This window comes from Rhinopithecus bieti, unplaced genomic scaffold (genome assembly GCF_001698545.2).
Source record: "Rhinopithecus bieti isolate Rb0 unplaced genomic scaffold, ASM169854v2 scaffold_68800, whole genome shotgun sequence".
Classification (NCBI taxonomy): domain Eukaryota; kingdom Metazoa; phylum Chordata; class Mammalia; order Primates; family Cercopithecidae; genus Rhinopithecus; species Rhinopithecus bieti.
The window spans coordinates 128,444-143,996 of NW_016825633.1; the positions used below are offsets into that span (position 1 = coordinate 128,444).

Here is a 15,553-nt window from a genome sequence, read left to right on the forward strand (position 1 = left end):
AAAAAAAAAAAAAAAAAAAAAGTAGGCAGAGGAACGTGGAAAGACTAGAATGGCTTAGTCTTCCGGCCTACATTTTTCTCCCTTGCTGGATGCTTCCTGCCCTCAAACATCAGACTCCAAGTTCTTCAGTTTTTGGACTCTTGAACCTTCGACCACAGACTAAAGGCTGCACTGTCGGCTTCCCTACTTTTGAGGTTTTGGGACTCAGACTGGCTTCCTTGCTCTTCAACTTGCAGACGGCCTATTGTGGGACTTCGCCTGGTGATTGTGTGAGTCAATACTCGTTAATAAACTCCCCTTTATATATACATTTATCCTATTAGTTCTGTCCCTCTAGAGAACCCTGACTAATACGTACAACAATAGAAAAAAAGATGGGAGGGGGAATGCACAGTTGTAGGGTTCTTCCATCATCCACGAAATCATTTACAGTTGACCCTTGAACAACACAGGTTTGACCTGTGTTTTTTGATGTGGATTTTTCCAACCAAATTGAGATGGAAAATACTGTACTTGTGGGATGTGAAGCCTGCATATAGAGAGGGCTGACTTTTCACATAGGTGGGTTCTGCAGAGCCAACTCCGGGTCTTGAGTATACATAGATTTGTGTATCCTGGGGAGAGGGGGTCCTGGAACTAATCCCCTGATATACTGAGAGATAGCTGTAATATTATTTGAAGGTAGACTGTGATAACCTATGATACATATTACAAATACCAGAGCCACGGCTCAGAGATTTTGTCTGAGGGAAGGGAGGGAAGCAGGATGTAAAATGGAGAGTTCTAAATTTTTTCCCAAAGAAAAATAATCCATTTGCAACAGAATATGGAGAAGTCCAAGCTCAAGGGAGCTCTCAAAAACAGTGGAGGCTGTGGTGCATGGTATATTAAAAATATATAATACAGTAAATATTTTGCCAATGTCCCCAGTTCCTGGCACAGAGCTCCTAAAACCTTTGGGATTTCCTGAATGATAGGAGTGTCTTTTGTTATTCATAATGAGCCCCTTTTGACTATTCCTGAATTTATGCAAATGAGGTGACTTAGGGTAAGACCCCTAGATCCCTTCAGGATGGGGACTGGATACCAGAAAGACCAAATACATGATTAGAGGATGGGAACTTTCTGCCTTGCTCCCGACCTCCAGGGATTGGAGAGGGGATAAAAACTGAGTTCAATTACCAGTGGCCAATTATTACATAAATCATTCCTATTCGATAAAACCTCCATTAAAATCCCTAAATGATGGGGCTCAGGAGCTTCTTGGTTGGGAATACATTGATGTACTGGTCAGATGGAGCACCCAGAAAGGGCATGGAAGTTCTGTGCCAAATATACCCCATATCTTACCCTATGCATGTCTTCCATTAGGCTCTTCCTGAGTTGTATCCTCTATAATAAACTGGTAATAGTAAGCAAAGCACTTTTCTAAGTTCTGTGAGTCATTCCAGTAAATTACTGAACTCAAGGAGGGAGTCATGAGAACTGTGAATAAAAAACAGACTCTCAGGATCCCAAACTCACTATGGCAAAAGGGAAGTTAAGCTTGGGAACTGAGTCATCCAAAAACTGCCTTCTTTTGTTCCCAAATAGCTGTAATTTCACATGCTTACTTTAATCTTATGTAAAATGTAGATTTACTGAGCATGAAACGAATGCATAATTGACTTTTCCTCTACTCCCTTCTTTTTACATGTAAAATGTAGACTCACTGAGTGCTAATCAGAGCCTCACAAGAATGTAACCACTTGCCTCATTGCCTACCCATACTCCTTTTTTTTTTTTCCCCTCTTGCTTGCTCTTTCTCCTTTAAATATTGAAGTTCCCAAAGCCCTCTTTGAGAAAACCACAGATCACCAATGCTACTGCCACTTGTGTTTCATTTTCCTAGGTGTGTCCTCAACCTTGGCAAAATAAACCTCTAATCAATTGAGATCTGCCTCAGTCACTTTTTGGTTTACAGAACCCTCAAATTTGTAGTAGCCCAGGCTGAAGTGTGGGTAGGTTGGGCACCCCATTTGCAGCTGCCATCTGAAGTGGAGGGCAGTCTTATACTTCAGAGCCCTTAAACTGTAGGGTCTGCACTAACTCTGAGGAATTAATATCAGAATTAAATTGAATTGTAGGACACCCAGTTGGTGCCAGAGAATCAGAGAATTGATGTGTTAGAAAACACCACACATTTGATGTCAGAAATGGTGCCAGAAAACACTACACATGGTGAAAGGCAATTGAGAGGACATTGGTAGATTCTCTGGAGATGCAGACTAAGCTGTAGGCCCACTAGTTTGCTGGAGACAACCTGGGACAGAGAAAGCTGGGAGGAGACCTATTGGGATTAGAACAAATCTGTCTGTGGAATCATTTATGCCCCAGGGCATTGTTGAAAACAATAGGGCAATCAGCAGGCAATTAGTGGAGCTAAATAGCTGGGTATGGTCAGGGAAAGAAACAGTCAAGGAAAGCCCTGCCAAAGGTGACTGTGGGCATAACCAAGGTTGAGTCTTCTGGTGAGCAACATAAGAGGCTTCACATTGTGTGAGCACAGACTTTACTAAAATAATGTAGCTAATCACTAAACAAATAAATATGCAAATATCAGTAAAAAGCGCCAGATGGGGAAGAGGGAAATAGTACCCAGAGGTACTACAATATATTATCCAAAATCTCGGTTTCCAACAAAAATTTATGAGATTTGCAGGGAAACAGGAAAGTATAACCCATATACCAGAAAAAGGCAGACACTAGGAGGTCCTTGTGAGAGTGGCCATATGTCAGTTTGAACAAAGACTTCAAAGTAGCTATTACTAATATGTTCACAGAACTACAAGAAACCATGATTAAAGAAGTAAAGAAAGATATGATGATGCTGCATCAAATATAAAATATCAATAAAAACATACAAATTATTTTAAAACAAATCGAAATTCTGGGATTCAAAAGTACAGTAAAATGAAAAATTCAGTATTACATTTGAACTGCCAAAAGAATCAGTAAACTTGAAGGTAAATTGATAGAGATTATGCAATCTGAATAACCAAGAGAAGAAAAGACTAAATACAAATGTACAGTGCCTCAGAGAAATGTGGAACACCATTAAATATTACATTAGCAAAGGAATTAATCCCAACAAGAAATCCATAGGAACCAACTGAAGAGATCTAAACATGACATCTAAGAAGGTCAAAAGCTATTAACATATACTCGTTCTCCTCTCTTCTCTCAGCTTCTTTAAAATACATGTTTATATAAAGCAATAATCATAATAATGTATTGTTGAGTTTGTCAGTAGTATAGTTGTAACATACATAACAATAATATGACAAAAATGGAGAAGGAAATAGAATGATATAGAAATAACATTTCTATATCTCACTGGAATTAAGTTAGTATAAATCTGAAGCTGATTCTGATAAGCTAATATACATATGGTAAGTCTAGAGCAACCACTAAGGAAATAACTAAAAGTATAGTTTAAAATCATTTTAAAATTAAAATGCTATATTAGAGAATATTCAGTTAATGCAAAAGAAAGTGGTAAAGGAAGATTTGAGGAAGACAGGAGACCTACAGAAAACAAAAGTAAAATGGCAGGTATAAATCCAACTAAATCAATAATAACATTAAGTCTGAATGGGTTAAACTATCCAATAAAAGGCAGTTGTTAAAATGGAAATTAAAAAACCAAGATCAAACCATTTGCTGTCTATAGCAGACAAACTTCAGATTCAAAGATACAAATGGACTGAAAGTAAAAGGATGAAAAAAGATACATCATTTTGTCTGATATTACTATAGCCAGCTTTCTGGAGTGGCCACAGTAATATTAGACAAAACAGACTTCAAGAAAAAAAAAATGTTAGTAGAGACAAAGAAGGACATTGTATAATAATAAAAGGGTTAATCCATCAGGCAGATGTAATAATTATAAACATATATGTACCTAACAAAAGAGCACCAGAGGGCTGGGTGCAGTGACTCACACCTGTAATTCCAGCACTTTGGGAGGCCGAGGTGGGTGGATCACCTGAGGTCAGGAGTTTGAGACCAGCCTGGCCAACATGGTGAAACTCTATCTCTACTAAAAATACAAAAATTAGCCAAGTGTGGTGGCACACATCTGTAATCCCTGCTACTTGGGAGGCTGAGGCAGGAAAATCACTTGAACCTGGGAAGTAAAGGTTGCAGTGAGCCGAGATCGTGCTTTTACACTCCAGCCTGGGCAATAAGAACGAAACTCTGTCTAAAGAAAAAGAAAAAAAAAAAACAAAACAGTTACCTGAAGCAACTTACAGAAATTAAGAGATAAATAGACCACTCCACAATAATAGTTGGGATAGTTGGGGACTTTCAGCTTTTAATAATGGATAGAAGAACTAGGCAGAAGATCAACAAGGAAACAGAAGACTTGAACAACACTATAAACCAACTAGATCAAACAGACATATATGGAATATTCCACCCAACAAAAGAATATGCGTTCTTCTCAAATGCACATGGAACATACTGCAGAATAGACCATATGCTAGGCAATAAAACAAACCACAATAAATTTGAAAGATTAGAGATAATTCTAAGTATTTCCCATAGCATAGAATGAAAGTAGAAAACAATAACAGAAATAAATTTGGGAAACTCACAAATACGTGGAAATTAAACAACACACTCTTAAATCACCAACAGATCAAAGATAAAATAAAGAGGAAAATTAGAAAATATGTTAAGACTAATGAAAATGAAGATACAAAATACCAAACCTTACAACATGCGTCTAAACCAATGCTTAGAAAGACATTTATAGTTGTAAATGCCTACAGTAAAAAAGAAGGCTGGACACAGTGACATGTGTCAGTAGTCCCAGCTACTTGGGAGGCTGAGGTGAGAGGATAACTTGAGCCCAGGAGTTTGAGACCAGCCTGGGTAACATAACAAGACTCTTCAAGAAGAAGATCTTCAAGAAGAAAAAGGAAGAAAGATCTCATATCAATAACCTAACCTTCCACCTTCAGACACTGAAAAAGAAGGGCAAACTAAACCTAAAGCAAGCAGAAGGAAGGGAATAATAAAACTAGAGCGAAAATTAAAATAAAGAATAGAAAATAATAGGAAAAGTCAATAAAAACAAAAGCTGGTTCTCCGTAAGGATCAACAAAATGAACAAACATTTAAGTTGATTAGCCTGGAAAAAAAAAAAGAAGACTCAAACAACTAGAGTCAAAAACGAAAGAGGGTACATTACTATTGACTTTACAGAAATAAGAGGATTATGGAGGAACACTATGAATAACTGTATGCCAATAAATTACATAATTTAGATTAAATAAATGGATTCCTAGAAAGACACACGCTACCAAAACTGACTCCCGGATAAATAGAAAATCTGAATAGACCTATAACAAATAAAGAGAATGAACTACCAATGAAGAAACATCCAGGCCAAGATGGCTTCATTGGTGAATTCTACCAAACATGTAAAGAAAAATTAATATTCACGTTTCACAAACTTTTATAAAAAACAGAAGAGGAGAAAACATTTCTCCACTCATTCTATAAGGCCAGTGTTACTCTGTTACCAAAACTATACAAAGACACCACATGAAAACTACAAGCCAATATCTGTTATGCTGTAGATTTTTTGAGGATGCAAAAATCCTCAAAAAATATTTCAAACAAATCCAGCATCATATAGAAAGAATCATACAATATGACCAAGTGAGGTTTACCCCAGGAATGCAAAGTTGATTTAACATTCAAAAATCAATCAGTGTAAAACACCGTATGAATAGAATAAAGCACAAAAACCACATGATGATCTCAAAAGATGCAGAAAAAAATGTTCAACAAAATTCAACACCATTTCATGATAAAAACACACAACAAATGAGGAATACAAGCAAAATTCCTTAACCTGACAAAGGGTATATATGAAAAAGACACAGTTAACAACATACTTAATGATGAAAGACTGGATGCTTTCCCCTTAAGATCAGGAACAAGACAAGAATGTCTGTTCTCTCCACTTCTATTCAACATTGCACTAGAGGTTCCAGCCACGGAGGTTAGACCAAAAAAAAGAAAGAAAAGACATCCAGATTGGAAAGGAAGAAGTAAAACAACCTCTGTCTTAGTCCATTCAGGCTGCTATAACAAAATACCATAAACTGGGTAGCTTATAAACAACAGAATTTTATTTCTCACAGCTGTGGAAGCTGGAAGTTCAAGATCATGGTGCCAGCAGGTTTGGTGCCTGATTAGGGCTGAATCTCTGGTTCATAGATAGCACCTTCTAGCTGTGTACTCACATGGTAGAAGGGGCAAATAAGTTCCCTCAGGCCTCCTTATAAGAGCACTAATCCCTTATAATGTTCTGCCCTCACAGAGCACTTCATCAGACTTGTAATCTACCAGAAATGAACATCCAAATAATAACAAGTATTGGTGAGGATGAGGATAAATGTAAACCCTCATATGCTGCTGGTGGAAATGTAAAATGACAGTTCCTCAAAATGTTAAACATGGAGTAACCATATGACCCAGCAATTCCAGACCTAGTTACATACCCAAGAGAAAAAAACCCCACAAATATATGTCCACACAAAAACTTACATGAATGTTTATAGCAGCATTATTCACAATCACCAAAAGGTGAAAAGAATCTAAATGTATATCAACTGATAAATGCATAAACAAAATGTGGTATATTTAGATGATGGAAAACTATTTGGTCATTAAAAATGAAGTTCTGATATATGCTACAATATGGATGGGCCTTGAAAACATTATGCTAAGTGAAAGAAGCTAATCACAAAAGACCATATATTGCATGACTCCATTTATATGAAATACAGAGAATATGCAATTCCATAGAGACAAGGAGTAGATTAATGGTTGGCTAGGGTTGGGGAGGATGGAGGGTGGAGAGTCTTAACCAAAGGGTATAAACTTTCTTTATGAGGTGATGAAAATGTTCTAAAATTGATTGTAGTGACGGTTACACATATCTCTTAATATACTAAAAGCCACTGAACTGTACACTTTCAATGGGTGAACTCTATGTCATGTGAACGACAATAAATAAAGCTGTTTTAAAAAAAAAAAAATAAAAGAATGAAAAGGGGTCATTATTACAGATTCTCTAAGCATTTAAAGAACAGCATGGTAGTATTACGAATAACTTTATGCCAATAAATGCAATAATGTAGATAAAATGGCCAAATTTCTTGAAAGATACAAATTACCAAGCTCACTCAAAAAATAAATAGAAAACCTGAACAGAAGACTGGTGCTTAACCACCTGGTCTCTGGAAGAAATTAAAAACCCTGATTCATAGAGTATCTGACTTCTAAAGTGTAAACTATGGCCAATTTTAATCAATCAATGTATCATCACTGAATGTAGATTTGATAAGAGATAGTGACAATCAGCTCTCAATAGCTGGTACAGGCCAGTTCCAGTATACCACTGTCTATATCTATAAAATTATATTAATGTTATTAAAAACTTTCCTAGAAAACTCCAGGCCCAGATGTCTTCACTAGTGAATTCTATCAAACATTTAAGGCCGAAATAACACAAATGTTAAATAAACTCTCAGAAAATAAAGGAAAAGGCCTCCTCTCTATATAATGAGGCCAGAATTACCCTGATGCCAATACAAAAACATTACAAGAAAACTATAGACATTACGTTTATAGATGCAAAAAATTGTTAACAAAATTTTGGGAATCTGAATCCAGCAGTAAATAAAAAGTATATATATATATATTTATCATGACCAAGTGAGGTTTATTACAAAAATGCAAAGTTGGTCAAGTACTTGGAAGTCAACTTAATTAAACATATTAACATAATAAGGAGAAAAATATGACCACCTCAATAGATACAGAAATAGCATTTGAAAAAAGTCAATAAAATCTCTCAGGAAACAATTAGAAAGGAAATTCCTTAACCTGAAATAGGGTATCTATTAAAAAAAAAATCACAGCTGACATCACACTTAATAGTGGAAGAATGATTTCCTCTTATGATAGGGGATCATGCAAGGATGTCAGTTCTCACCACTGTTATTCAACTATGTACTGGAAATCCTAGTTAGTGCAATAAGGCAAGGAGAAAAGGTATGTAAAGGCTGGGCACGGTGGCTCACACCTGTAATACCAGCACTTTGGGAGGACAACACTGAAGGATCACCTGAGGTCAGGAGTTCGAGACCAGCCTGGTCAACATGGTGAAACCCCATCTCTACTAAAAATACAAAAAATAGTTGGGTGTGGTGGTGCATGCCTGTAATCCCAGCTACTTGGGAGGATGAGGCAGGAGAATCACTTGAGCCCGGGAGGCAGAGGTTGCAGTGAGCTGAGATCGTGCCATTGCACTCCTGCCTGGGCAACAAGAGCAAAACTCTATCTCAAAAAAAAAAAAAAAAGCAGAAAAAGAAAAGAAAAGAAACGTAGATAGGAAAGGAAGAAGTAAAAATGTCTGTATTCACAGAAAAAATCATGATCATGTACATAGAATGCCTTAAGAATTTACAAAAAGTTATTGGAATTACTAAGTGAATTTAGCATGATCTAAAGATAAAAGATCAATATACAAAAATCAAGTATATATTTTATATACTAGAAATAAACAATTAGTAGACAAAAAATTTAAAGTACCACTTGCAAAGGCATCAAAAAGCATGAAATAATTAGAAATAAAGTTTATTAAATATGTGATGACTTTTATATTGAAAGTTATAATACATCACTGACAGTAATTATGGAAGACCTAAATAAATGAAGTATAATATCATGTTCACGTATCAGAAGACTCAGTATTGTGAAAGTGGCAATTCTCCCCAGATTGATCCATTTATTCAGTGTAATTCCAGTTAAGATCACAGCCAAGAAAAGCCTAAGACAGCATACCAACTAAAAGTAATATAGTATTCTAGATGGCATCCTGGAACAGAAAAAAAGGATATCAGGTAAAAATGAAGAAAATGGGAATAAAGTATGGGCTTTAGTTAATGATAATGTCCCAATATTGGTTTGTTAATTATAACAAATGCACCATAATAATGTAAGATGTTAAAAATAGAGGAAACAGGGTTTGGAATATATAGACACTGTATTATTTTCTAGATTTTTTGGTAAATCTAAAACTATTCTAAAAAAAGAATTATATTTAAAAAATAAAAAAATGACGTTAAAAAAAAAGCTTTATATTTTATTACCTTCAATGGTACTTTTTTTTCTTGCTTTTTGAATAAAGGCCTTGCATTGTCATTTTACACTGGGCCCTGCAAATTATGGAGCCAGCCCTGCCTCTGTCCCAACCTCCTACCCAGACCTCAGGCTGAGGTTGTTCTGGGTGCTTGTAAAAGTCCCTGAAAGGCCAAGGCTAAGCTGTGGCTCTGTTGCAGCCCAGCAGGAAATGCCAAAATAGAATGAGTTCTGTGCTCTGAGCTTGTCTGGATTCCGGGAAACGCAGCAGCAGCCACAGTCTGCAGGTGGTCCCCACTCAGGCCAAATGGTGTTCCTCCCTCCTCAGCATGGTGGGCAGGATGGAATCATAGCTTCCTAGAGCTGGAAGGGACCTCATTCATGGTTCTACCACAGCCCTCGCCCCCACTATTTAGGGAGAAAAAATGATACAAATAGAGGCAAGGAGAGGGGTAGGAGGCTGCCACACCTCCAGAGCCTCCAGGGAGTGAATGACAACATAAGTCTTGCCCAGACCCAAGCCTGGTACTGTCTCCCTTCAGCCCAGGTCTGGACCCACCTTCCCTGTCCCTGTGCATTTCCAACAGCCTGCGTTGCTACTTGGCCTTTCCTCAGGGCCCCCTCCTTGTTTCTCTGAGCACATACAGGATGTGTGTGTGTGTGTGCGCGCGCGCGTGTGTGTGTGTATGTATGTATGTGTGTCTTTAGGTCACAATTAGGATGAGGCCGCAAGCAGAAACAGAAAACAGGAGGTTTCTGTCATTGCTTTTCCTACTTAGGTATTTCCCCTGGGGCAGGGGTAGGGGAGGAACCCATAAGAGCCACAGGCTGGACAGGGCCTGCTGCAGTCAACAGCTGCAAGTCTGAGAGCAGGTACTGCCATTAGTGCCATTAGGAAAGAATGCAGAGGCAGCAGCCACAGAGGGAGCCTCTGGGCTGGAGAGGGCAGAACTCCTCAAGTCCAGGCAGACAGGCCCTGCAAAGTGAAACCAAGGGGACTCGCAAAGAAGAAGGGCTCTGTTCCTGCCACAGAAGTGCAGCCTCCCCAGCAACAGGAATCCCTGGAGGAGAAACCCACCCTGGGCTTTCTCAGATCCCCCAGAGAAAGGCCACACCACTTGGAGACTATTGTCATGGCAGCAGCTGCCCAGTGCTGTGTGTAAATGTGGGTGTAGCCCACTGCCCAGGAGCAGTTTTCATAGTGGTTAAAGGTACAATCACTCATGCCACACTGCCTATGTTTTGTTTTTTTGTTTTGTTTTGTTTTCAGATGGAATCTCTTATCAGCCAGGCTGGAGTACAGTGGCACAATCACAGCTCACTGAAGCCTTGAGTTCCCAGGCCTCTAACCTCAGCCTCCCAAGGAACTGGGACCACCTGGGACCACAGGGGTGCACCACCATGCCTGGCTAATTTTTTTATTGTTTCTAGAGACAGGGTCTCACTATGTTACCCAGGCTGGTCTTGAATTCCTGGGCTGAAGCTATTCTCCCACCTTGGCTTCCCAAAGTGTTGGGATTATAGGTGTGAGCCATTGCACCTAGCCTTAGGTTTTAAATCCCATCTCAGCTACTTACTATCATCTGTGTTTCCATGGGAACAATTTGTCACCTCCTAGAGCTCAGTTATCACACTTTTGAAATGGGTTTCAAAACACTTAAACCCTCATTAGTAATAATGGACCGAGCAATACACCCTCGTGGGACCTAAGTCAAGGGTATCAAATCAAATCCATCAGAAGGACAGCCCCACCCCAACCCTACACAAACAAGTAGCAGACCACATTTCTTTGTAACAAATGATTGTCATTTGGTGGCAGAACCACCTTTACCTCATTCCCTCTTGAGAGTCCTTTCTCTTAAGGGAACCCAAGATCAGCTACTGCTGGGCAGACTTAGAGCCCACATGGAGACTCGGTCTTCATTCCTCCTTTCCTGCTTCTATTTCCTCACACCTCCTTATCTGCCCTCCATAGTTACTAAGTTCTCATCAAAGTTTAATTTATACCGGTTCAGGAGCTTTCAAGGACTATAGTGTCTTCTATTAGCAGCACTAGAAAGCAAGCAATCTGAGAAGCCACATGAGAGAGGAGAGGAAGGGAACTAGCTCGGCAGGGCATACTCCTGGCTTCCACATGCAATAAGGAAAAGAAATTTTTTTCACTCGGAGTCAGAACTCTCTGCTGAGATACCTATAGATCTTTCCTGAGTTTGCTGACCTTATCGTCCTATTTAGTACTAGTGGCATGTTTTAAATTAATGATTTGCAGCTAATATACAGAATGATAGAATCTGGATTCAAAGATTAAGGGAGTGAATCTAACGAGACAAAATTTAACCCAGAAAAAATCAGAAGCTTCTATACGTCAGTTAAAACTAAAAAGATTTACAGAAGTGGATTAACAGCTTGAGGTATGAAATAAGGGAGGGGTCTAGTTGACTGCAACTTAAACTGGATTCAATTGTGTGATATGGCATTCACAAAATCTACTATAATTTTAGGATGCATCTATAGATGTATAGCACCTATTCTAAAATGAAGGAGGTGATAAGATCACTCCATTCTGCACTAGGCAGAATATTCAGTGTTTTCAGAGACATTTACACATTCAGGAACATGTAGAATAATGCATGACTTTGAAAAAATATGACACATCAGAAATGGCTGAAATAACTGGGGAGGTTAAACTCCCCAAAAAAAGTCTTGGTGAGAACATAATTCTTTAAGGATTATGTCAGATGTCTTATTGAAAATACTTAGTGCAATGCCTGGCATAAAGTGCACAATTAATCTTAATATTAAAAGGATGTTAATTAGTAGTATTGTTAGCACTATGTCATACTATTATTATTACTATTATTATAGTTAATGCTTATAGAGTGCTTTCTATGTGCTAGGCTCTATTCCAGGTCCTTTACATAGGTTGACTCATTGACTCAGTTATTCCTCATACCAATTCTATGAGATAGGTACTATTATTGTCTCCAATGTTGTATATGAGGAAGCTGAGTCACAGAAAGATTGAGTAGATTGCCTAGTGTCTCACAGAATGGAAGGGGGAAAGAACCAGAATAGAAGCTGTGGCAATTTTAAGCCGTCAAGGATGAAAGGTACTTTTATTATTTTATACCTGTTCTGTACCACTCCAAAGGGCAGAGCCAGGACCAATGTGTGTAAACTACTGGGAGGCAGATTTTAACTCAACAGAAGCAAAAGTCAATTAATTAATTAATTTTAAAATTCTGAATGATTAGAACTTTCTGAGATTTCAATGAGATATCTTATAAGGTAGTGAGTTCTCCATCACAGGATGTAAGAAGAATGAGGATAGAAATGAATGAAATGGGACTTCTCTAGGAAAGAAACTATACAAATGAGAAACCAACCCTTGATGAAAAAATAAGAAGGCATAGTGAAACTTGGTTTTAAAGACGCATGCCACAGAGAAATTGGAAAGTAAAACAGTTATAAAGAAGATATGAAGGTAAACTAATATTTGTCTAACTGCCATCTCAACACAAAATTAATTAGATGTTGGAGAAAAGCAACAGTTCTTAAAAGCGGAAATTTCACATGAATTTCTGTTCAGAAACTTACTAAATAGCCTGGCTTTAAAACAAAATCCCAGGATCCCCACAGATCAGATGGCCATCTACCTGGAAGTGTAAAACACAGAGGGAAGGGATCTGCATCTGCATCTGCATAAGAAAGTAGCATCCAGGCTGATGTGAGTAGGTGAGAGGCAGGCATAAGGTTAAAGATCATAAAATACCATTAGATAAAAAAAATACATATTGCAATGACAATTGAAAATGCTAGCATGATTGTAGTCCTGCTACTCAGTATGTGGTCAACAGAATTATTGCACAGATTAATACGGAATGCCCTCCCTGCTGCATCTATCTTTTGGGGTCCAGCAGTCCCAGAACTCAAATATTTGTCGATTTAGTGAATTAATATAAACTTCCTCAACCAGAAGCACCAAGAGGTGGCTGGTTAAGGATTGAGAGTCCCAGTAAAATCTATTTATTCTATTATGAATAACTACTGAATAATTTATATATATGTACACATGTAAATATAAATTATTTAATATATAATATATTCAGTGTGTATACATGCATATATATGTGTGTATACACACACGGACAAATGCGTATTTGATTTACGAAAATTATTCAGTCTTTTTAGATCTACAAACTTTACAAACTTAACTCTTTCTAGAGGTCTAGAACTGAATGATTACCAATTTAGGTCTGGGGGCTCAAAAAAAACAAAATGTTATATCAAGAAAAAGTGAAAGATTGTCTCCCATGAAAGTGACAAGAGATGAAAACATGCTGAATGAGCCTAAATGGACATGATGGAGATATGGATGTGGATTAAAACTGAGAGTGTTGGGATATAAGGATATAATACTGATTTATGAAGGTGAATAGTCAAATGTCAGTGCAGGATCTGAACTGCAGGGGAAATAAGGGGCCTTGGTGGCTAAGGAAGGGAGGAGGGGAGAAAGAGGTGGTACCAGGGGAAGTAGCACAGAGGAAGAGGCGATACTACCCGAGACTAGATGCGGACCGTCTCTGGCAACCAGGAAAAGGCAAATACAAAGAGAGGTGAGTGACAATGCCTGGTGTGTCTGGGTCAGGGAACACTAGCAGGCACTAGCAGGTAGCTGCGGCAAGGCCGCAGGTCAAAGTGGTAACTGGGGATCTGAGTTCAGCAGTGACGCGCGCCCCTCACGTGACCAGGAGCCTATGTCTGCCCAAGTCCCTCTCGTCCCGGTCTTTTTTTGCCTGTCCACCATCTCCCTATTACCCTTTGGTCGAGAGGGAAAGCAGAAGGAAGTAAGTTCCCTCTACCCTCTTAAATCGGTGTGAGTGTCGGCGCTGCCTAGTAACCCGGGGAATGGGGTTGACAGAATCGGGATGGCGGAGTCCAGGCCTTTCCCTACGCTCCAGCTCCGCCTCCCGCGCCCATATTTCTGTGCAAAATATGGTGGTCTTGGGGGCGGGGTGGGGAGGCGAGTGCTTCCCCCGTCCCCTGGGAGGAGGGAGGTACAGACACTTCGAAATAGTTTCTAAGAATGCTTCCCTTCCACTTCCCATCTGAGAAGAAATGGCAAGCTTTCCGGGGTGGGGAGGTGGGGGCACGGAGGACCAAGCTTGATGCAGGGTCTGAGACTAGAGGAGAACCCGAGGGGTGGGGGGCGTGCAGGCAGTGACTGGTGCCCAGAAAGTGGGGGGTGGGGGGGTGTCAGTCAGTCCGTCCCTCCTCCCCACTCCCCGCCCCCTACCCTGTCTTGCGTCTGTGTGCAGGTCTGCTGGTCACAGCGGGGCACCTCGAGGAGAGGACGACTAGAAGCACACGGCCCGGAAAGGTCCAGGTCAGGGAAGGGGTACGCAGTGGACCGGGACTGGGGCGCGAGGGTGGACGCCGAAAGGCATGGAGTCTGCAGGCCGCACTGTCCCGCCCCTGTCACTGCGGGCGAGGCCTGTAGCAAAGCCTGCTGGGAAAATGGTGGGCTTTCGGGAAGGAGGGGGCGACCGGGAAGCAGCGGAGTCGGGAGAGCCGGAGAGCCTCTGGGAAAGCGCAAGGTTGAGGGCCTGGGCCCCGAATCAGGAAAAGGCAGGTATTGGAACCCACAGTCTGGGTGTTAGTCCAGCCACTTAGTATTCTGACTCTATTCTGCCTTTCTTGTCTCCTAAGAATAACTGTGCTTGAAGAAGAAAATTCCCAACATGGACAAACCACGCAAAGAAAATGAAGAAGAGCCGCAGAGCGCGCCCAAGACCGATGAGGAGAGGCCTCCGGTGGAGCACTCTCCCGAAAAGCAGTCCCCGGAGGAGCAGTCTTCGGAGGAGCAGTCCTCGGAGGAGGAGTTCTTTCCTGAGGACCTCCTGCCTGAGCTCCTGCCTGAGATACTTCTCTCGGAGGAGCGCCCTCCGCAGGAGGGCCTTTCCAGGAAGGACCTGTTTGAGGGGCGCCCTCCCATGGAGCAGCCTCCTTGTGGAGTAGGAAAACATAAGCTTGAAGAAGGAAGCTTTAAAGAAAGGTTGGCTCGTTCTCGCCCGCAATTTAGAGGGGACATACATGGCAGAAATTTAAGCAATGAGGAGATGATACAGGCAGCAGATGAGCTAGAAGAGATGAAAAGAGTAAGAAACAAACTGATGATAATGCATTGGAAGGCAAAACGGAGCCGTCCTTATCCTATTTAATGTGTTCGCCCTTTAATTCTGTTTTGCCTGCTAATAGTATTGCCATTGCCACCTGGACTTTCTGTGCGTTTTCTTAATGCCTTTTCCCATATTCTGAATTTTAACTTTTTGTGAGGATTTATTTT

At 40.0% G+C, this 15,553-nt stretch overlaps 1 protein-coding gene and 1 long non-coding RNA gene across 7 annotated transcripts in view; one reads left to right on the forward strand and one right to left on the reverse strand.

Annotated features, from left to right (window-relative positions):
- The window catches only part of LOC108522711 (uncharacterized), a 47,371-nt gene extending 32,792 nt beyond the window's left edge, over positions 1–14,579 (reverse strand). The window contains exon 1 of the long non-coding RNA XR_001883582.1: positions 14,504–14,579. This is a non-coding gene — a long non-coding RNA (uncharacterized LOC108522711). The remainder of the gene's footprint in view (positions 1–14,503) is intronic.
- On the forward strand, positions 13,723–15,553 carry TCEAL1 (transcription elongation factor A like 1). 6 transcript variants are annotated; one of them, XM_017863089.1, is made up of 3 exons: positions 13,723–13,823; positions 14,526–14,605; positions 14,917–15,553. In XM_017863089.1, exon 3 carries the CDS (start codon positions 14,949–14,951, stop codon positions 15,426–15,428), a length of 480 nt encoding a protein of 159 aa, XP_017718578.1. In that variant the 5' UTR covers positions 13,723–13,823; positions 14,526–14,605; positions 14,917–14,948; the 3' UTR covers positions 15,429–15,553. The 6 variants fall into 6 exon arrangements, with proteins under 6 accessions (XP_017718578.1, XP_017718579.1, XP_017718577.1 ...); XM_017863090.1 differs by having other exon boundaries at positions 13,724–13,823; positions 14,526–14,593; XM_017863088.1 differs by lacking the exon at positions 13,723–13,823 and adding an exon at positions 13,924–14,054.